Genomic DNA, 22,219 nt, shown 5'->3' with positions numbered 1-22,219 from the left:
TTGAAGAAAGATTTTGTGATTCTGACTGTATGTTTTGCTGTATATGTGGGTCGTTTTGGAAGGGGAAGTCCTTCACATTCTTTAACAGGTTTTCCTCCATGATTGCCCCTATATTACTCCAAATCAAACCATCTCTCTTATGCTTTATCTTTACTAAAGAGAACCTTTTAGCATCATGCAGCCATTAAGTTATAGGAAGGGTGTGTTCGGGGAAATGTACACTGTTTGTCAGGCATACTGTTTATTTGCATCTGGGTCTGCTAAAGATAGTCTCTGTGTATGCACCTTGATGCTCTATCTCTCCAGTTCTTTTCCCTGAAAAGAGATCACTCGGAACAAACTCTTTAAATAACACTTCATAACTTATATGTATTAAATAACCAGGAGACATGACAACAGATTCTGAAATTATAATCTTACTCAGATTAGAGAAATTTCTTAGAGTTTACAGAAGGCAGCTGCTCACCTCTAAGGAAGTGGCCCCGATTAACAGTTAAAAAGGCATTTTATACATCTCCAGTCTGCCAAATCATCTTATTTTACATCATACAGATGATGAGACATCCATGGCTCCAGCCTTATCAAAATATTACACTTTGTTCTTAGCTGAAAGAGGCCGCTTTCATTCCATTTCCAAATCTTTGCCACATACTGAATGACGATTATAACTATATCCAGACAGAGGAACTGTCTTAATTAGATTAAAACGTCAGTTCTGATGGGCAACAGGAAGCCAATACCAAGGTGTAATAAACTCACACATCTTCAATGATAATTTTCCTAACAGATCAGACAGTTTATATCAGGGATTACACACGGCTCATTAGAAGTCAGACTGATTATAATGTTGATCTAAGGGCACGCATCATCCCTTTTAACCATTGTGTATGTTTTAGTAACTATTGGAACAGGCAATTTTCCCTTGGAGTCAGCAAAAACTGAATCCAATCCTGTCGACAGATTCTCCCACTTGAGCTGTAGAGCTCTGCAGCTCCTCCAGAGTTACCACAACCCTTTTGGCTGTTTCTCTGATTGATTTCTCTTGGTGCTCTGACTCCCCATCCTTTTGGCAGACGGCCATGCCTGTTTATAAGTTTTGTTTTGTTCTTTTTATCCCCCCACTTTTTCCATTTTTAGACGATGGATACAGACTGCTATAAGAGATGTTCAGGCAGCTGGACTTATATTTCTCATAAATATCATGTATTTTTTCCTTCACCTTTAAAATAATTTGTAATTTCTGTTGGTCTTGCAGAAAACAAACACAAAATACACTACAGAATGTGATAAAAAAAAATGTTATCCAACTGATCTAGAACTTTCCTAACATGTTTGGGCTCTGTAGCAGCTCCCCATCCCAGCTCTGCCTCACACCATGTTTCTAGATTTCTCTAGACTTGAGAACCTCTAAACGCATCACGCAGATCTCATGACGTGCGGGCTCTCCCCGCGTTCTGCGGGGCTGTGGTACAGTCCCAGCTCTCTCCTATGGAGCAGCTTCCTCTGGATGCTGCTAGAACATCCCTCCGTGGGTGTGGGAGGGGCATCCGCGCAAGTGGAAACTGCGATGTTTTTGGTTACATCAGTGCGCAGCTTTCTGTCTCATCAGGCATCACGGCGCTTTTTAAGTCCTACCTCTGGTCTCCAAGCTGTTAGTCCTCTGCTGAATTGAAGAGGTGAAACATCAAGGAAAGAGACACCAGATCCTCATCAGCTGATCGGGAAGGAGACTAATTCAATCTGCTGAAGGAGTAGTAAAGACTGACACCATGACACAGGGCAAGGTATGAATGAGACTTTGCTTTCAATAACACAAAATCATTGTGCATTTTTTTTAAATGTTTTTTTAATTTCTCAAATGTCGCTAATCTTTTAATGTCATTCATGCAGTGAATTAATCAATAGTACGTTACTATTCATTGTTACTAACAATGAATGAATCCTGCTTTTATTGAAGTTTGCTGTCCTGAATGAAATGCGTCATTGGTCAGTCTTTCCATCATGTGGCCCCCTACATCTTTCCAGAGCCCTGATTGTTTGTGTTACCCTGTTATTTCTCTCATACCAGACGATATAGTAAATTATTTAAAAATAATAACAACTAAATAATAATAATAAAAAAGATGGTTTTAATTTTATGTTTCAATGAAAACTTCAAAGGCTAAATAGACAGTTTCGCAGTTTAAAGCTTTAAGAACAAAAAGTTGGTTTGTAAAAATGACAAAAAAAATGTTTGTTATAAAAACGTTTTTATATTTCCTTTCAAGCCCACCGTTTTACCTTTTTTGTGATTGCAAAAAAGGAATAATGTATTTTCAATCACTATTTGATGCAAAATTTAAGGTACCCCATAATTATAACCTGTAAGTGACAGAATTGACAAGATTGAAATATGTGTAGTACCACTAGTTGCCTCTAGGTGGCAATAGCGATCTTTGTTGTAGGTAATTTCTGAGTTGGAAGGTCTGGCACGTCAGGCACGTTCAGGAAGCAAGCCAGCGGGTGTTTGATGTGACGGAGCTTCACCTTTTCTGACCGCAGTTTTAGGTCTAAGGAATTAAGAACATGGATATCAGTTAAAAGAGTTAGTTTATAAGCATTTTTCATTTTTTGTACCGTTTTATTTTGCATTTTTTGGAGAAAATAAATCTTTTGAGTTTGAAACCAGAAACGCGAGTTGGAACGTGACTTCGTCAGACAACGTGGCTTCACGATAGTCAGAAAAGAGCTCCAAATGGATTAAGAAACCCAGTGGATTTCCTGAAGAGTGGATTCAGTCATCTACAAGCAAGTATTGACCTCAAGTTTGGATCTCCGTTCGAAGGAACAAGTAAGAAATGCGTCTGGATTTGCAAAAGGAGTTAGCCACACTCAGCTAAATTTGCATATTAGTGCTGTAAGCTAATGCTTGTTCTGAGGAATTTGGAAAGCTCTCGTAAGGAAAATTACCACATATGACGATTATTGGAATTGTGCTTGTGGAAAAGAGCGATATTTGAAGATTCAAAATGCATGAACAAAGTGATGCTGTTGTGCGTTCTAAGAGGACAGTAAGGCTGACTTCTAAAGGCATGGAACAAAAGCTTAGCATGACATTGGCTGAAAGGAAATCCAAGTTTGCACATCTCTGTCGAATAATGAAGGATATGGATGCTCTAATGGAAGATGTAAATAATGCTGGTACAGTTTCCCAGAAACTATCAACAGAGCTTACAGAGGTGTACGTGCAATTTTGCAGTCTGAATGATACAGCAAAAGAATGTATGTCGGAAGAGGATTTGATCAAACGACAACGTGACAACATGCAGATTAGAAACCTGCTTGAGGTTATGAAGCATCAGAACGATATCACTGAGCTGCTTGTGAAACAGCAAAGGTTGTCATGCTTACCATCAGTGGACATTCCTGTTTTTAGTGGTGACCCAACTGAATACAGATTTTTCACTAAAGCTTTTGAACATGGAATTGAGGACAGAACCTCCAGTAGTAAAGATCGTTTATACTTTCTGGAGCAGTACACAAGCGGTCAACCTAAAGTGTTTGTGCGAAGTTGCCAGCACATGCATCCTGAATTTGGGTTCAAAGAGGCCAAAAGGCTATTGCAACAGCATTATGGCAACGAATACACCATTGCTATGGCGTATGTGGAGAAGGCTTTGAAATGGCCTGTCTTGAAATCAGAAGATGGAGCATCATTGACAGAATTGGCTGTTTTCCTCACAAGCTGCCTTAATACAGTGGAAGGAATTGAGTTTAAAGAAGAAATGGACAGTCCAACTAACATGCGTGCAATAATTGCAAAACTACCTTTCAGGTTCAGAGAAAGATGGAGGGGATTCGCGTGTGACATCCAAGAGAAGACTGGTGTCAGAGCTAGGTTTGAAGATTTGGTGTGTTTTGTGGAGAGACAGGCACGAATAGCTACTGATCCATTATTTGGCAACATTCAAGAGCCTGTGAGTTCAAAGGACAAATGCATCACAAAACCTAGCAACCCACAAAGGTACAAAGAAAAGAAAAGCACATTTGTAACCTGTGCTGAATCCATGACTGAAGCTAAACAGTCAACAAGCAAGGCAAAGGTCTTGAGCTCCTCCATTGATAAATGTAATTTCTGTCAGAAAGAACACAAGCTAGAATTTTGCTAGTCAATTGTGCAGAAACCTCACAAAGAGAGGCTGGACTTTCTGAGGTCCAAAGGTTTATGCTTTGGTTGCCTGTCATCTGGGCATCTGAGCAAAACTTGTGAGCAGAGACTAACATGCAAGAAGTGCTCATTGAAACATCTTACTATTCTGCACATAGCTAGGAAGCCTACTGGCCAAACCGAGTATAACAAGACGGCGACTGACAGCAGTCCACCATCATTGGATGAGGAAACTTGTGTTTGCACTGGGGCCGGGGATGCAAAATGTGCTCTAGCTGTGGTTCCAGTGAAAGTTAAGTCTGAGAAAGGAACCCATGTTGTGCAGACCTACGCATTTTTAGATTCAGGCAGTTCAGCTTGTTTCTGTTCTGAAGACTTGATGCGTCATCTCAATGTGACTGGAAGAAAGACCAACATCTTACTGCGCACAATGGGACAAGACCTGTTAGCACACAGGTTGTCACAGGATTGGAGATTTGTGGATTGGAAGGTGATTCTTATGTGTCACTTCCCCAGGTGTATTCACAAAGGGAGATTCCTGTCAAGGAAGACTGCATTCCGAGACAAGAAGATGTGGATAAATGGCCACACCTGAAGGAAATCCGTATCCAGGATATTGAGGCTGGTGTGGGATTATTAATAGGAACCAATGTGCCAAAGGCTTTGGAGCCCTGGAAGGTTGTTAATAGCACGGGTAATGGGCCTTATGCTACGAGAACCGTCCTGGGGTGGGTTGTAAATGGCCCTCTGCAGAAGGAAAACCATAAGCAGAAAGATGAGAAATGGCCACAAGTATCAGTGAACAGAGTTTCTGTGGCATGTCTCGATGATCTCATTCATCGCCAGATGAAGCTTGACTTTCCTGAAGCTCAGCAAGCAGAGAAAATCGAAATGTCTGTAGAAGACAGACGATTCATGGATTCGGTGTCTAAGTCAGCACAATTGATCGACGGACACTTCAGCATTGGTCTTCCCCTGAAAGCGGTGGATGCAAAGTTTCCTAACAATCGCATGATGGCTGTGCAAAGGGCAGAGCATCTGCGAAGGAAGTTAAAGAGGAATGAGCAGTTCTGTCAGGATTATGTCAAGTTCATGAGTGACATGCTTGAGAAGGGCTATGCAGAGAAAATTCCAGAAGACGAGGTGCACAAAAAGGAAAATGCAGCAAGAACGTGGTACATCCCACATCATGGGGTCTACCACCCTACCAAGCATAAGATAAGGGTAGTATTTGATTGTGCAGCCAAGTTCCAGGGAATTTCTCTGAACTCACAGCTACTTCAAGGGCCAGACCTAACCAATTCATTGATTGGTGTTTTGATGAGGTTCAGGCAAGAACCAGTAGCCTTCATGTCAGATATAGAAGGCCTGTTCCATCAGGTACGGGTCCCTGCCAAGGACGTGAATCTTCTGAGATTCCTATGGTGGCCACAGGGGGACCACAGACAAGAATTGGAGGAACATAGGATGGTTGTGCACTTATTTGGGGCAACCTCATCCCCAAGTTGTGCCAACTATGCACTCAGGCAATGTGCTGAACACTTCCAAGATCAGTTCAGTGCAGAGGCATCCAAGACAGTGATGCGACACTTCTATGTCGATGACTGCCTGCGATCAGTTGCATCTGAAGATGAAGCAGTGGCACTGATACAGGAAGTAAGAGCTCTGTGTGCTTTGGGTGGATTTAGAGTAACCAAGTGGACCTCTAACAGTCGCAAAGTCCTGGCATCTGTTCCAGAAGAGGAAAGGGCCTCAGGTGTCAGAAATTTGGATTTGGACAAAGACTCTCTTCCTCTAGAAAGGGCCCTAGGAGTCCAGTGGTGCATTGAATCCGATGCTTTGAAGTTCAAAGTAACTATTCAGAGGAAAGTGCTCACAAGACGGGGTTTGTTGTCTATGGTTAGTTCCATCTACGATCCTCTAGGGATTCTCTCTCCCATAATCCTCCCAGTGAAAGGCATATTGCAGGAATTGTGTGAGGAAACATGGATGGGATGATGATATGCCAGAACCCCTAGTGAGGAAATGGGAACAATGGATAACTCACCTGCACAAGTTGTCAGAGCTGGAAGTGAAGAGATGTGTTAAGACACATGACTTTGGAGCAGCAACAGAAGCCAGACTGCATCATTTCAGCGATGCTAGTGAGCGAGGTTATGGCACTTGTACTTACCTGGTTTTGAAAAATGAGAAGCACGAAGAACAGTGTTCTTTCATAATGGGAAAGGCAAGAGTTGCGCCTTTAAAACCAGTCACGATACCCAGGCTAGAGCTCACAGCAGCGACTGTAGCTGCAAAGATGGATGTCATGATTCGAGCTGAGCTGGATATTGTGTTAGAGGAATCTGTGTTCTGGACAGATAGTACAACGGTCCTTAGGTACATCCAGAATGAATCAGCAAGATTTCGAACGTTTGTTGCAAATAGGATTACAACAATCAGAGAACGGTCCAAAGTAAGCCAATGGAGATATGTGGAATCCTGCAACAATCCAGCGGATCATGCCTCCAGAGGCTGCACAGTGGAAGCTTTTCTGAAGGCGAATTCCTGGTTATCGGAGCCGGAATTCTTGCTGCGGACTGAGGACACATGGCCTGCCTTTCCAGAAAGTTTCAATCAGTCTCTGGTGAAAGATCCTGAAGTGAAGGAAGCTGTGGTATTTACAGTGGTCACAGAGAACGCAGAGGACGTAGTCCTAAAGTTCATTGATCATTATTCAGATTGGCACCGTCTGAAGCGAGCGGTTGCATGGATGATCAAGCTTAAAAACTCCCTGAAGCTTCTAAGTCAAAAACGAAAGCAGTTTGGATCAGACTTGAAAACAGGAAGTGATGGTCTTGGAAAGAATGAGACTGTGGAAAGAAGGATGGCTGAATTGAAGGCTTCTTTGAGTGTCAGTCCTCCGTCCTTGGATGACATCGTAGAGGCTGAGTCAGAGATTGTTAGAATCAGCCAGCAGCGTGCATTCTCTAGAGAAATAGCTGCATTGGAAAAAGAGAAAATGGTCTCAAAGAGCAGCCCCCTCTACAGGTTGTCACCTGTCTTGCAGGACAACATCATAAGAGTGGGTGGCAGACTGAATAGAGCCAGTATGCCTGAAGAGTCGAAGTACCCGGCTATCTTGTCAAAGGGTATGCACATTACATCGCTTATCCTTAGAGCTGTTCATAAGGAAGTTGGACACAGTGGTCGCAATTACGTGCTGTCGAAACTAAGGGAAAAGTATTGGCTTCCTAGGCCTCATGCCGTCATAAGAAGCATGCTGTCTCAGTGTGTGATCTGTAGACGCCAGCACGGAACTGCAAGCAGTCAGATTATGGCTGACCTTCCAAAAGACAGAGTCTTACCTGACGAGCCGCCATTTACCAATGTAGGTGTTGATTATTTTGGCCCATTCGAGATCAAGAGAGGCCGCACCACATTGAAGAGATACGGAGTGCTGTTTACGTGTCTTGCAGTAAGAGCAGTTCATCTCGAGGTTGCAAGTTCGCTTGATACGGACTCCTGTATTCATGCCCTACGAAGATTTGTTGCTAGAAGAGGTCAAGTCAAAGTGATCAGATCGGACAACGGCACAAACTTCATCGGTGCAGAACGTGAGCTGCGACAGGCAGTTCAGGAGTTGAATAAGGAACATATTGAAGCTGAAATGGCAAAAAGGAACATTAAGTGGATCTTTAATCCCCCAACAGCGTCCCATCATGGTGGAGTGTGGGAACGCCAGATAAGATCAGTGCGAAAGATTCTGAATTCTGTCATGAAGCAGCAGACTTTGAATGAGGAGGGGTTGCAAACACTTATGTGTGAGGTTGAGGCTGTCATCAACAGTCGCCCTCTCACGAAAGTGTCGGATGATCCCAATGACTTGGAGACAATTACCCCAAACCATCTTCTTTTGATGAAGACTAAACCTATCATACCTCCAGGTATTTTCAATGCCAAGGATATCTACTCCAGACGCAGATGGCGTCCAGTACATGGCAGAGCTATTTTGGAAACGCTGGACCAAGGAGTATTTGCCAGAACTACAGCAAAGGCAAAAGTGGCTGCACCCAAGGCATAATGTTACAGTTGGTGACATTGTGCTGCTGATTGATGATTCAGCTCCCAGAAGTTCCTGGATCATGGGTCGGGTCGTCGAGACCATCTCGGACAGTAAGGGAAGAGTTCGTCAAGTTCGATTGAAGACCAGCACGAATCTTCTCCTGAGACCAGTCACCAAGCTGTGTCTCCTACTGGAAGCTGATATGTAGCAAATTGTTTGCTGCATGAGACAGTGGTAAAGACTGATCTCCATCGGCGAGTCATGTGCTGGTAACCTCTGACTCCATGTTGTTCCAGTTTACGAAGACATATTGGACATTAATAGAGACTGAACTTTGAACATGCACTTTTGAAACATGATCAAAAGAGTTCCAAACATGAAAACTCTGTAAAAAAAAAAAAAAGACTAATAAGACTGTACAAATTTGTTTTCAGCTGATAAGTAAGAAATAGTTTACTGTTAGTATGTTTTAGGAATCACATAGTTTGTGTTTATGATAATTGTTTGTTTAGTTACAAGACAATTAGGGGCCGGATATGTAAGTGCCAGAATTGACAAGATTGAAATATGTGTAGTACCACTAGTTGCCTCTAGGTGGCAATAGCGATCTTTGTTGTAGGTAATTTCTGAGTTGGAAGGTCTGGCACGTCAGGCACGTTCAGGAAGCAAGCCAGCGGGTGTTTGATGTGACGGAGCTTCACCTTTTCTGACCGCAGTTTTAGGTCTAAGGAATTAAGAACATGGATATCAGTTAAAAGAGTTAGTTAGTTACTTAGTTTATAAGCATTTTTCATTTTTTGTACCGTTTTATTTTGCATTTTTTTGGAGAAAATAAATCTTTTGAGTTTGAAACCAGAAACGCGAGTTGGAACGTGACTTCGTCAGACAACGTGGCTTCACATAACCAGTGACTGAAAAAAATACAATTTTATTTAAAAATGTCTAATATCTATATGTACAACATTTTTGAATAAAACTTACTTCTTTATTTTCAATCAGTATTTGATGCAAAACTTAAGGTACCCCATAATTATAACCACAGTGACTTCAAAAATAAAAATGTATTTAAAAATGTTGTACATATGTCTAATATCCATTTGTAGCTAATTTTTGTAAAAAAAAAATGAATTTTTTCCATCACCATGGTTATAATGATGGGATACCTTAAGTTTTGCATCAAATACTGTTTGAAAATACAGAAGTCTGGTCTTGTGATTGAAAAATCAGACTTCTTTAATTTCAATCAGTATTTGATGCAAAACTTAAGGTATCACATAATTATAACCACAGTGAATGAAAGAAATTAAATTTTAATTATAAATATTGTACATATGGATATTAGTAATGCACAATGTGCTTTTGTATCCAGTGCACTTTACTTTGAAAGCTAAATAAAGTCAAGCACAATTGATTGCCTAGGTCACCTAATTGGTAAATTAAAATCGACCTGTGTAACTGAAGGCTTCAGGGGTTTATTGGAGAACATTAGTGGAAAAAAACAGCATTGCAGAAGGAACACGGCAGACAGCTTAGGAGAGAAAGTATTGGTGAAATTTAAAGAAAGGGTTAGGGTATAAAACTTTACCCCAAGATTTGATCATCTCACAGAGCCCTGTTCAATCTATCAACCTAAAACTGGAACAGTATAGTAAATTAATTAAATATGCCCACCTAAAGTAGGAGAATCTGGCCATAAGAACACCAATCAGAAAAACACAAAACAAACAAAAAACATCTAAGAGGTATTAGATTAAACTTAACTCTTTGGTCTACAGGGAAGAAAATGGCACCATACTGTCAATAAGGTGAAACATGATGGCAGCAAAAAAGGGATGGACAGGACATCTTAGTATTAAAACTTAATTGTAGGTGTAGCTTAGGTGTTAGAATCTGCTGACAGTGTGCCTACCATCCAACCATCCTAGAAACCAGGCCTTTAAAATGGGCAAGAGGATGGCTATGGTAAGTCCTTTTGAACTTTGTGGCCTACAGACAAAACACTCAGTATGGGGAAAAGAAAACACACAAAAAACAGATAATGCAATTTACTATAAACACACCATCCCCCACAGTGAAGCATGGTGGTGGCTGCATAATGCTTTTAGGTTGCTTTTCTTGTGCACACAAATGCACACCCCCTTTGTCAAATTCTTATTAGTCTATTTCCTTCCACTTTACAATTATAAGACTATCACATAGAATCCAAATAAAATGGCAAATGAAAACCTTTGCAAGGTATGCCATTTAGAGGATACAATTTCATAATGAATTAAACATGTGTTTAATTCAGAAAAAGGTTTATAGGAGATTATGTTGAATGAAATTGAAGTTAATCAATAAAATTTACATTTTATATTTATAGTACATTTAACAATAAATATATCTCATTTAGTTCTTTTTTTTTTTTTTTTCCCCCCAGAAAATAATAAATTATAGCTAATGATTTAAATCAAATAGAAAATTAATAGAATTCAAGAAAAAGCTTCAGAATTTGCAAAACAAGAAAACCAAACAACAATGCATCAGAAGTAATCAATATGGAGTTGCTCTTGCAAAACAAATGGTCTTCTGTCAAGTATAAATACTTGGGGGCTATTTCCTGTGACCAGTCATGATAAACATGATATGTGAGGGAAGAGCATATTTACTCTTGACTTTGTCAAAATGTCACATTTATATTCCAGAGCAAACCTGCAAGAATACATGTAATAAAAAGTTTTTACTTGTTTTTAATCTTTTTAGCTCACACTTGCTAACAAGGCAGACGACTCCTCAAGTGGAGAGGCCTTTGTGGCACCAGTTCCCCCCACATATGAGGAAGCTATTGCAGGTAGGACTGCACTTTATTCTCTATAGCCTCATCCAATCAGCCTATTATCATATATTATAAAGCAACCTACAAAAGGTTTGCTATATATATGGTCACAAAAAATTGTTGTAATGAGTGGATTGTTTTAGTGTGTGAAGAATCATTAACATGACTTAAATGAAATCGATCATTAGGTGCCAGTGCTCCTTGCTACAATGATGAAGAGATGCTCACAGAGTTCAGCTGGGATGATTCCAACATCAGAAGAGTCTTCATTCGAAAGGTACCACAAAAAACATTTTATTATATTTATTTGGTGGAAATGTTAAGTTAACAAGTATTTTTACCTCAACTGGGCTGATCTAAAATGGTAAATGGCTTGTACTTATATAGCGCCTTTATTCAAGTCAGGAGACTTGACCAAAGCGCTTTACACTAGATTCATTCACCCATTCACACACACACTGATGGTGGCAAGCTACATTGTAGCCACAGCTGCCCTGGGGCTCACTGACAGAAGCGGGGCTGCCGTACACTGACACCACCGGGCCCTCTGACCACCATCAGTAGACAATGCAGGTGAAGTGTCTTGCCCAAGGACACAACGACACTGAAAGTCGGAGCTTGAACCGTCAATCCTTCGATTTCAAACTCACTACACTACATCCAATGCCACCGTTGCCCTGTGAAACACTGAATAGCAAACATAAACACACCCTGATAATCTATAAATTCCTGCTATTTCTTTCAGGTTTACTCCATCCTTATGATCCAACTTTTGGTCACTTTTGCAATCGTGGCTCTATTTACATTCTGGTAAGCATTTCTTCTAATTCTTACAAACCTAATATGGATTAAAGGATGTATTACTTACTGTAAACTCTCTCTTACAGTGATCCAGTGAAAGACTACATTCAAACCAACCCTGGATGGTACTGGGCCTCATAGTAAGTTGCATGTTTAAGAGCAGATCCTTTTTCAACCAAAAAGATTTATTTTTTTTTGCCAAAAACATCTCATTGATATTTTTTATACTTTTATAGTGCGGTGTTCTTTGTCACCTACTTGACTCTGTCATGCTGCTCTGCACCCAGGTACATCATTGTTGCCCAATATTGAACATATATCAGTATAAATGAGAAATCAGCAGTTGGTAATGAAAACAATATGACTTGATTTTTCATTGCAGGAGACGCTTTCCATGGAATTTTATCCTTCTTGCCGTCTTTGTAAGTTAAAAAAACTTATACAAATATATTCTGTTACTTATTTCCAGCATAACACATGCCAAACTTCATAATATACATATATTTTTTTTATAATTTCTTCACAGACCTTATCTCTTTCCTACATGACTGGAATGTTGTCCAGGTAATGACATCATCTTTCCTTTAGTCCCTCATTTCAATGATGTTTGGTTACTCAGAACATTTTAAATGAGACTCACCTACAGTGTATCTTGTTCATTTTTCTTCAAACAAAATTTATGTGGCTCTTAATATAATATAAATATATCATATTATGTGTGTCTGTTTTGTTTTAACAGCTTCTATAACACCAAGTCAGTAGTAATGTGCCTGGGGATCACAGTAGCAGTCTGTCTCATAGTTACGGTCTTCAGCTTCCAAACTAAGGTGAGGCAGATTTACTACAATGACTCCCCCTCTGTGTTGATGCATGCAGATGTCAGGGAGGTCAAACATTATTTGTAATTTGATGTGTCTCCTCTCTCTTTAGCTTGATGTGACCTCATGCCAGGGTGTACTATTCATTTTCTGCATGGTGATGCTCGTCTCTGGACTGGTGCTGGCGATTGTCCTTCCATTTCAATATGTAAGTACAATCAGTTATCTAAAGAGTGTACTTCCATACCCTTTTTAATTCTTCACCATAAAGCAGCAATAAAATACTCCATAGCAGAAAAACAAACAAAGATAACTTTCTTTTACGTAACTGATTAGGTAAAGAAGCTACATCACTGAAAAGGGTGTGTGGGAATAGGAATATATGTACCAAAGTTCAAAATACACATTTCTAAAAGAATTTCAGATCAACTATCTGTTTTCACAGCAGAGATGGTGGCAGTTATACTGAGTTTCCAATGGGTTGAGGAGGTCAGAGCAGACAGGGTGGTGGTCTGCACGGATTCCAAAGCAGTTTTAGAAAGTATTCAGGGAGAAGGAAATAATAAGAAAGATTTAGTATTAGAAATTCAGCACAGTTTATTTATATTATACAGGAGTGGCATTGATATTTGGTTTTGTTGGGTTCCAGCACATGAAGGGGTAAAAGGAAAGGAAAAGGCAGACAAATTAGCAAAAAGGGCTTTAGAGGAGGCAATAACAATTACAATTCCTTTAGGGAAAGGGGAAGGAAAATCATTTATTAAGAGGAAAGAAATTGAAAAATGGCAAAAAAGGTGGAATGAAGATAAAAAAGGAAGAAGGTTATATAAAGTACAAAAGTCAGTATTAAATAGAAATATTAATGAGAGAAACCGAAGGGAAGAAATAATAATGATCAGATTAAGAGTAGGTCATACTTATTTAAATGACAATTTATACTTAATAGGGAGGAAAAATAATGATAAATGTGAAGGATGTGGAGAGATAGAAAATGCAGATGTATTGATGAACTGCAAAACATATGAACCTGAAAGGAAGAAATTGAAAAGAGTTGAAAGGACAGGCCAAGAATGGAGTCTTAAAGGATTATTGGGAAATAAAGGAAATATAAAAGATATTTATAGATTAAGGAAAGCATTATTTATTTATCTTCAGAATACAAAATTAAAAAATAGAATTTAATAGATGTAAAACAATGTTGCTACACACTCATGAACAGTAGGTGGCGGTATGCCCGCCCCTTCCCTAGAGCCCGGTTGGATCGAAAACATTTTGAATGGAAATCAATGGGGAGAAATTAATAAACTTCTGGTCCCAGTCGCTCTCTGTCACTGATTCCAGATATGCTGGTTGTGTATTTAAATTGTTTTGTTTTTTTTAGTTCCTCTTTGGTCAAAATCTGGTCAAAATCCATCAATGAGATCGCACCAAACAGGAAGTTAAATGCACAAAGGATCCGGTAGATTTCCAAATAAAACACATCCGATCTTAACCCATGATCCTTTTTTTAAACTAGTTTAATTAGTTTCTCCCGTATGCCACGACGTAATGCATTGATCTGAAAATCAACGCACGCAGTGGCGAGGGTTTGATCCGTCAGATGGAGTTAAATCACAAGGAATTCAATGTTGAATCGGGGCGGCAGCTAAATGCTAGGCGATGGGTAGCAGCCAAAACGTTGCAATTTCACATAATCCTGACGAGATCCGAAAACCCGTAGCAAAAACTAGCAAGCGGGTGATTATGTATGTTCACTAAGTAAATATTATGTAAATAAACCCTACACTTCTCGCTATAAATGTAATCAAAACCCATTTAAATGCAGAAACTGATTGAAATTATTGATTTTCCCACTAAAAGTTAGAGAAATCTCAGCCATGTTTATACCAAAACGTTTCAGTTTCACATTATCTTGAAAAATCTTTTCAAGAAACGAACAAGCAAGTGAATATGTACATTCCCTGAGTAAATATTCTGGCAACAAACTATGCATTTCTCACTAGAAACGTAATCAAAACTCATTTTAATGCAAAAACAAACTCAAGTCATTAATCTTTCCACAAAAAAATGAGTGAATGTCGGCCATATATATATTTTTTTTCTTCTCCCAGCTGGAATCTTGAAAGTCACGTGACTAGGACGTAAAACAATAGAAAGCGTATAGGCAGAAGAAATGTAACAGTACCACAAAAAAATGGCCATTAATGTACCTCCACTACGTTTTGCAGTGTGGACCAACGTAGTGGGGGTACATTTTCCCATGAGACTGGGTTGTGATATGACTTTGAGGGCCACATCAATTGTTTTTTGTTTTTACTATTTTCTTATAAGATTGTGTAAAGCACTTTAAATGTCACAAAAAGATATTTTAAACATAACCTGCCCAAAAAAAACAAGCAGAAAAAGAAATCATGAAACACTTGGTGCTTTCTAGTCCAAGTTAAGGTCTAAGGCCTAAGGGAAAAAAAAATATACAGATTTACATTCAGAGTCCCAAATAATACACTGTTCAAAACTATAAGTGAACATGAATCATTTTAAATACTTACTACATATTACCTAGCTATGAGGTCATTGACTTAAAGGAATACTTTTTTATGGCTCAATTAATGCATTATAAAGGACATCTAAGAAATTTCAGTTCAAACCATGAAATGTCTGATTCCTGGTAATGTTAGACAGTTTGTTAAACTTTCACTTGTGGTAAAGTTTAAAAAACAATCCACTGCACTTTGTTTCCAAGGTTTGAAGAAGTTTCGCTTCCCATCCAGGAAGCTTTCTCAATTCAAAATGTCTGGATTTGCATTGAGTTTGAGGCTTTCTATATATAGTGGATATATAGTGTATAGCTTTATATATATAGTGGACCAAAACCTTTTATAGTGGACCAAAAACAAGGCCTTGTATTGCTTGGAAACGTGCAAATTGAACCTGATGAGTGGGTCGTTTGGTTCAATTGTTAGACTGTAATATCTGAAACCTGTCTATGGTTGTGAAAGGTCCGTCGTTAAAGGGGGGATTGAATACCTCCGCTAAAAATGGAACCAAACGACCCGCTCGTAAGGTTCAATTTGCATGTTTCCAAGCAATACAAGGCCTTGTTTTTGGTCCACTATAAAAAGCCTCAACGAACAAACTCCAACGAATCCAGACATTTTGAATTGAGAAAGCTTCCTGGATGGGAAGCGAAACATCTTCAAACCTTGGAAACAAAGTTTTTTTTTTTTTTTTTACTTTTTCAGTATGACTATGACCTGGATGACTGAGAATCTTCACCAGCATAACTTTCACTAGTATTCTACAAGATTCATTCTTGCATCATTATATTTTAATGAATCATCATATTTTCTTTGCAGGTACCCTGGTTGGATGCCATTTACGCTGCGCTGGGAGCCATTCTATTCACAATGGTAAGAGTACAGCTGCGTGCTAAGCATAAATCATGATGTAGAGCACTGCTTTCCAATCTTTTCTTATTGCTACCCTTTCAAGAATTGGACAAATAAAACTCAACTTCAGAAAAAAGTTAAAATAAATTAACTATAATCCTCTTTTTAAATTCCCAAACTACCACCTCTTACGTCTAAATATAATTGTCTATTGTGTGAAAGAATTCAACATAGGTGTAAATATATTTTTTCCCACAATGCAACATGCAAAGACGCCCTAAATAAACAATGGTTACAATTTCTTTGTCTGTAGTTTCTGGCATTCGACACGCAGCTCCTAATGGGAAACAAAAGATACACCATGAGTCCAGAGGAATATGTCTTCGCCACCCTCAACATCTACCTAGACATCGTGTACATATTCTCCTTCTTCCTCCAGTTATTTGGCACAAAGAGAGATTAAACCCGCCCTTCAATCCTGCAGATAAGGGCTGTACCATTCTAAAAAAAAAATGAAGATGTTGGTAATCCTGGTAGCTTTTTATTAATTTTTTTTTGAGTCATGGATATTTTATGAATCACCTGAAATCACTAGACATTCACATGGATACATATCCATATCATCACAACAAGTTGTCTTATAGCTTCCGATCCATTTTCCAGCATGTTTATGAGCCAGGCCTGCAGGGCACATTACTAGAGCCAGAAACAACAATGTCTCTTCATTCAGTGTTCTAAAACAATCTGGATGTGTTCATATGTAGTAGTTGTATCAGTGCAAATCCATTAGAAATCACCTGAATTAAAAAAAACTATTATCGACCATTCAGGAATAAATAAAACGCATGACTCCTAGCTTAAACAAAGCAAACAGAACTCATTCTAAATTTTGTTGCTGTGGATCTTCTTTTACAAATGTAACTTCAAAATGCATTTTAAAAAAAACATATATGCACATCATTCCTTCTGTTTCTAGTCCTATGCATTGTCATCTCTATACTGTGAATTGCGAGTGTTCTGTTGTATTTAATAATTAGACAGTAGGTGATACATAATTGTGGCTTTAAATTACAATCTAGATTTTTTTTTTTTTTTGGTGAAAATTATTTAACTATTCATATTTACAAAAGTGTTTTAATGCATATGAAGAAGTCATTTTAAAGACATGCTGATTTTTGATGTGTGACCAAAATATGTTCAGTGCACTTACTTTGCTCCACTGCTTGTATGTGATTTATCCAACATGTGTGTTTGAACCAAAACGCTTCAATGAAGGATTTTTGATTGACATCTTTCAGAAAGATTTTCAGATTGAGCCTTATAGGTTTTAGTTTTACTAATGTGATAAACTTTCAATCATTTTGACAGTATATCTGTCAATAAATATAAATTTAAGAGTGCCAAACATGCAGGAACTTTTGTTAAGGACTGCATTTGTGGACGAACCTGAATGCTGTTCTGTTATTTCACTACTTTAGATAAGGGGATTTCAAAGTATGGGTCTGATTCTTCTGAATATTTTTATGTGTTTTAGTGTTCCTTTGTATTACCTTTATTTTGTTATATAGGTGCAATATATTTTAAGAGGACTCCACATTTCATCCGTGAATTGGTGTTACTGTATATTTTATTAAGAGTATGTATAAATATAGTCACAAGTTCTGATTAAATAAACTGAGCTGCAACACATTTCATGTAATGTAACAATTATTGTTAAATATCTGAAAGTTCATGTGGGAAATTCTGGAATAAAATACTCATTTCAGAGCAAGGTATCTCATGCTTAATATCTTTTCATTCTGTGGAAAATTGTTTGGGCTTTTATTTGAATGATGAACACAACTGAAGCTGGTCTAATAGAATAAAAATAGATCCTATTTATTCATTTTTTTTAAAAGAATAAAAATCTGTAAAGTTTAGCATGCCTGTGTATTCTGCCTTTGCTTTAGTATTCCAAAATAAAATCTGTATAAGTTATTAATCACTTAGGTATGTAATTAGGCATCAATAACCAAACTGTGTGATGAAGAATAGGAAGGAGAAAATAGTGAAGAAAGGAAAATCAGTCTTGCAAAACAATATTCCATTCATCAGAGAGGCATCGTATGAGATCTGAAGTACCTCTGGATGAGTCACAGAGCTTCAAAGCGCAGGTAAAAGACTGTTGACAGGAAAACTATTAGTTGTGCACTCTATCAATCAGGCCTTAGTGAAAGTGAAAATGTAACAGAGCCAATGTGCAAAGAAAGAAAACCTCATATAAAATTTCCAATAAAAAAGATGCATATGTTAGATAGGACTAAAAGTACAATTTTAAGCCTCTAAACACCCTATAAACTTCATTATTCCCACCTAAAACATAAATGGCTGCATTATGCAGTTGCTGTTTTTGAGCCCCAGATTAACTGAGCTGCATATCTTGGATTATTTTATATCAAAACATATTCATGTCTTAGACTAAGAGATTTAACCATACATCTGCCCGCTGATTTTTGGCTGATATAGGCATTTTTTGTATTGCATTGTTAATAGCAATGATAGATATGTGCATGAGTTGGCTGATTCATAAGCGCATTCAGCAGCCATGAATTCAGATACCATGAAGCACACGCATCATTGCTCCCTCTATCCATGTCGGATTTGTTAATAAATGCTTATTTTTTAGTCCAATTAAAAGCTGTGTTGCAATTGTTATTATTGTCATTTTTACAATGGAAATGCAGGAAAACAATATCAGCCCTCAAAATGGGCCTCAAAAAACTTGGCAGCACATATCGGCAATTAGAATTATATTTTTTTGCCACTTTTAGCACTTATTTTTTCCCATGTACCAACATCAGTCGATACATGCATGCATTCATCGATTCAGTTGTCCATTCTGCCTCCACACCTTGAGATCATATGAAGTGCATGCATTGCCACTCCCTCCATTTTCAATAAATGTTTTTTGTTTGTTTGTTTGTTTGTTTAAATTGAGACTTGTGTAACATATTCATTGTGTAATTTTTATCATGTAAATGGAGAAAGAAACAAAAAAAATCGATTTGATCTGATGTAATCTGAAGGAGAGTAGTTACGGAGTTAAGTTTTCCTTGGATAAATAAGCTACAATATACAAATGTACAATCCTCCGCCTCTAAGATTCCAGATTCCATTTGGAAAGGGGGATGGTAAATCAACAATTAGAAAGAAACAGTGAGATGGCAACAAATATGGGATGAAGATGAGAAAGGGAGAACATTATATAGGGTTCAAAAATCTGTAATATAAAAAAAAATATGGAGAAAGAAGCAGAAGGGAAGAGATCATTTCCACTAAACTAAGAACTGGACACTCATACTTGAATGGTTTTTGTTTATACTAGAGAAGAGAAATAATGATTTATGTGAGGGTTGTGGAGAAAAAGAAAATGTGGATCATGTTTTGATTTGATGAACTGCTATAAAAATGCATCTGAAAGAAAGGGGAAGAGAGAAGTAATTAGGGAAAAACGAAGAGAATGGTATTTAAGGACAGATGGAGATAGGGAGGAAATTAGGGTCATTTATAAAGTATTATTTTTATTTTTACATAACACAGAAATAAAAAATAGAATATTGTAGGTGGAACCCTAATGCTACACACTCTTGTACAGTAGGTGGCGGTATTGATCTATAAGTTGTTTGCAATCCACTAATCAAATGGAAGAAGAAGAGGAGGCTTGGTCTGCGCTATGTAATTCCACGCCACACCGCAAGAGGGACAAACACGAAGTAGCTGGGATTGTGGGTGTGGTGGTTGGCGTGTTTCTCTTCCTGTTACGGAGGTCATTCAACAACAACAACAATGGCGACTGAACCAATGCGTACTTTGGCTGAGATAGAACTGATAAATCTAGAAATAGAAGAAATATTGTTACTGAAGCTGGCAGAGAGGCAAAAGAAGCGTCGCAGAAGATGGTCTGTTCGCCCTTTGAATGTCCCTCGGAGAGAAACCGGGGAATTTGCTACACTTGTGCTACCGATGAGAGACGACGAGGAAAAGCATTTCAAGCATTTCAGGATGTCCGTGTGTCGGTTTGACGAGCTTGTTCGCCGCCTACAGCCCCTCATCCATCACCAGACGACACACAGTTCGCCCGTGAGTGTTCCAGAGAGACTGGCCGTGGCGCTGCGTGTTTTGGCTTCGGGTGCAAACCAACAGACGGTCGCACAGAGCTACAAACTAGCGTCCTGCACGGTGTCTGGGATAGTGTCCGAGGTGTGCCAGGCCTTGTGGACGGCACTACAGCCAGAGTTTCTGCCTTTACCTACAACAGCCATGTGGGAAAACATCGCGGCTGACTACTGGAGATTGTGGAACTTCCCAAATTGCGTTGGAAGTATCGGTTGCAAACGCGTCAACACGAAGCCACCTTCACGACCAGGGAGCGACCATAAAGGGGCCCACAACATAGTGTTGATGGCGATGTGCGACGCAAGATATCGCTTCACAATGGTGGACGTCGGAGCCTACGGACCTGAGAGCGACGGTGGAGTGTTCAAGGAGAGTATCTTCGGGTCCTTGCTCCTCGATCACCAGCTAAACCTGCCCCCACCAGCTGACCTTCCCGGGACCTTGGTTAAGACCCCCCATGTTATTGTTGGGGACGCGGCTTTCCCCCTACACTGCAACCTCATGCGACCATTTCAAGGTATGTACGTGATCTGCAAGTCTTGAGGTCAAAATCTCAAAATAAGGTTCATAATTTTTTATAATGTATTGATAAAGCTTGAACATTCAAATTTTTTAGATTAATTAAACACTAACTGAACTAACACTAACACCTCAGCAGTGCCACAGGCTGATTGCCTCCATGCCACGCTGCATTGAAGCAGTAATTTCTGCAAAAGGATTCCCGACCTAGTATTGAGTACGTAACTACATAATTATTTGAAGGTTGACTTTTTTTGTAATAAGAACACTATTCTTTTATTGGTCGGATGAAATATGCTAGGCTATGATTTTGTGAGACAGGAATTAGGGGTTTTCATGAGCTGTATGCCAAACTCATCCGTAGTATTGAGTACGTAACTACATAATTATTTGAAGGTTGACTTTTTTTGTAATAAGAACACTATTCTTTTATTGGTCGGATGAAATATGCTAGGCTATGATTTTGTGAGACAGGAATTAGGGGTTTTCATGAGCTGTATGCCAAACTCATCCGTATTAAGACAATAAAAGACCTGAAATATTTCAGTTAGTGTGCAATGAATCTAAAATATATGAATGTTCAAGTTTTATCATTACATTATGGAAAATAATGAACTTTATCACAATATGCTAATATTTTGACAAGGACCTGTATGTTCAGTGGAATAGCTAAAAATATGTTGTGTATATCTGTGATGCTATATAAACATAACATGTTCTACTGCATTTCTAAATGGTAAATATTACAATCTTAATGTGATGCAATAATGAGTGCTTCATTGTCTCTTCTCATGCAGGACCTAATCTGCCTCAAGACAAGCAGATCTACAATTACCGACACAGCAGGGCAAGACGGATTATTAACAACACATTTGGCATCATGGTTGCACGGTGGAGGATCCTCGGACGGCCAATTGAGTTTTTTCCCGACAAAGCTATGGATGTGGTGAAGGCGTGTGTGGTCCTGCACAACTACCTCACCCACACAGACATGGTGGCATGCCCAGAGGCACGCTACATACCCCCCAGCTATCCAGACCTGGAAAAGGCTGGGTCTTTGAGGCCTGGTGAGTGGCGAGCCGAAGTCACTGGGGATTCCAACATGAAGCCTATTGGCCCATCAATGATGTACAGAGCTCACGCCACCAGAGCATCTACCGCAGTGAGGGGAGACCTGATGTCTTTCTTTCAGACAGAGCGTGGATCTGTTCCATGGCAGAACGAGGTGGTGACTCGTGGTACTCTTGAAGAGTGATGGTCCTCAGTAATGACTTTTCCCAACTCTTGCACACTGTTTTTTTTTTACTTGATTTTATGTTTTAAGTGGTGTATGCTGTTTTATGTTTACCCAACCATTTCAGAAAATTCTGTAGTTTGGCATACTATATGATTTTCAGAATAATAAAAGAAGATACACTGTGTCCATAAATCTTTGGTTTTATTTCTAAACAGAGATAATAAAAAAGATAATATTGAAAATGCTAATAGAAAATTAGAAAATGTACATATATACAAATATTTAACAGTGCA

The 22,219-nt window shown here is 38.8% G+C and overlaps 2 protein-coding genes across 2 annotated transcripts; both read left to right on the top strand.

Moving 5' to 3' along the window:
- Positions 1–1,586: 1,586 nt before the first annotated feature.
- LOC119784990 (protein lifeguard 2-like) lies at positions 1,587–16,528 on the top strand. The gene is made up of 12 exons (XM_038287335.1): positions 1,587–1,784; positions 10,935–11,022; positions 11,196–11,284; positions 11,753–11,817; positions 11,895–11,948; positions 12,045–12,095; positions 12,191–12,230; positions 12,335–12,372; positions 12,548–12,635; positions 12,739–12,834; positions 15,983–16,036; positions 16,329–16,528. Exons 1-12 carry the CDS (start codon positions 1,770–1,772, stop codon positions 16,476–16,478), a joined length of 828 nt encoding a protein of 275 aa, XP_038143263.1. The 5' UTR covers positions 1,587–1,769; the 3' UTR covers positions 16,479–16,528.
- A 3,214-nt stretch (positions 16,529–19,742) lies between these two features.
- Positions 19,743–22,118, top strand: LOC119784986 (putative nuclease HARBI1). The gene is made up of 2 exons (XM_038287327.1): positions 19,743–20,687; positions 21,487–22,118. The coding sequence occupies exons 1-2, from the start codon at positions 19,841–19,843 to the stop codon at positions 21,942–21,944; spliced, it is 1,305 nt and encodes a 434-aa protein (XP_038143255.1). The 5' UTR covers positions 19,743–19,840; the 3' UTR covers positions 21,945–22,118.
- The last annotated feature ends 101 nt before the right edge of the window (positions 22,119–22,219 follow it).

Source organism: Cyprinodon tularosa, unplaced genomic scaffold (genome assembly GCF_016077235.1).
Source record: "Cyprinodon tularosa strain WSP-4 unplaced genomic scaffold, ASM1607723v1 ctg239, whole genome shotgun sequence".
NCBI lineage: Eukaryota > Metazoa > Chordata > Actinopteri > Cyprinodontiformes > Cyprinodontidae > Cyprinodon > Cyprinodon tularosa.
Note: the sequence above shows the minus strand (reverse complement) of the source record. Positions and strands in the feature narration are given on the sequence as shown.

Excerpts from the sequence above, each read along its gene's own strand:
- LOC119784990 (XM_038287335.1), top strand. Across the intron at positions 12,096-12,190 it reads TCATGCTGCTCTGCACCCAG|GAGACGCTTTCCATGGAATT; the intron begins GTACATCATTGT and ends TTTTCATTGCAG. Across the intron at positions 16,037-16,328 it reads GAGCCATTCTATTCACAATG|TTTCTGGCATTCGACACGCA; the intron begins GTAAGAGTACAG and ends CTTTGTCTGTAG.
- LOC119784986 (XM_038287327.1), top strand. The coding sequence starts at position 19,841 with ATGGCGACTGAACCAATGCGTACTTTGGCTGAGATAGAACTGATAAAT. Across the intron at positions 20,688-21,486 it reads CCTCATGCGACCATTTCAAG|GACCTAATCTGCCTCAAGAC; the intron begins GTATGTACGTGA and ends CTTCTCATGCAG.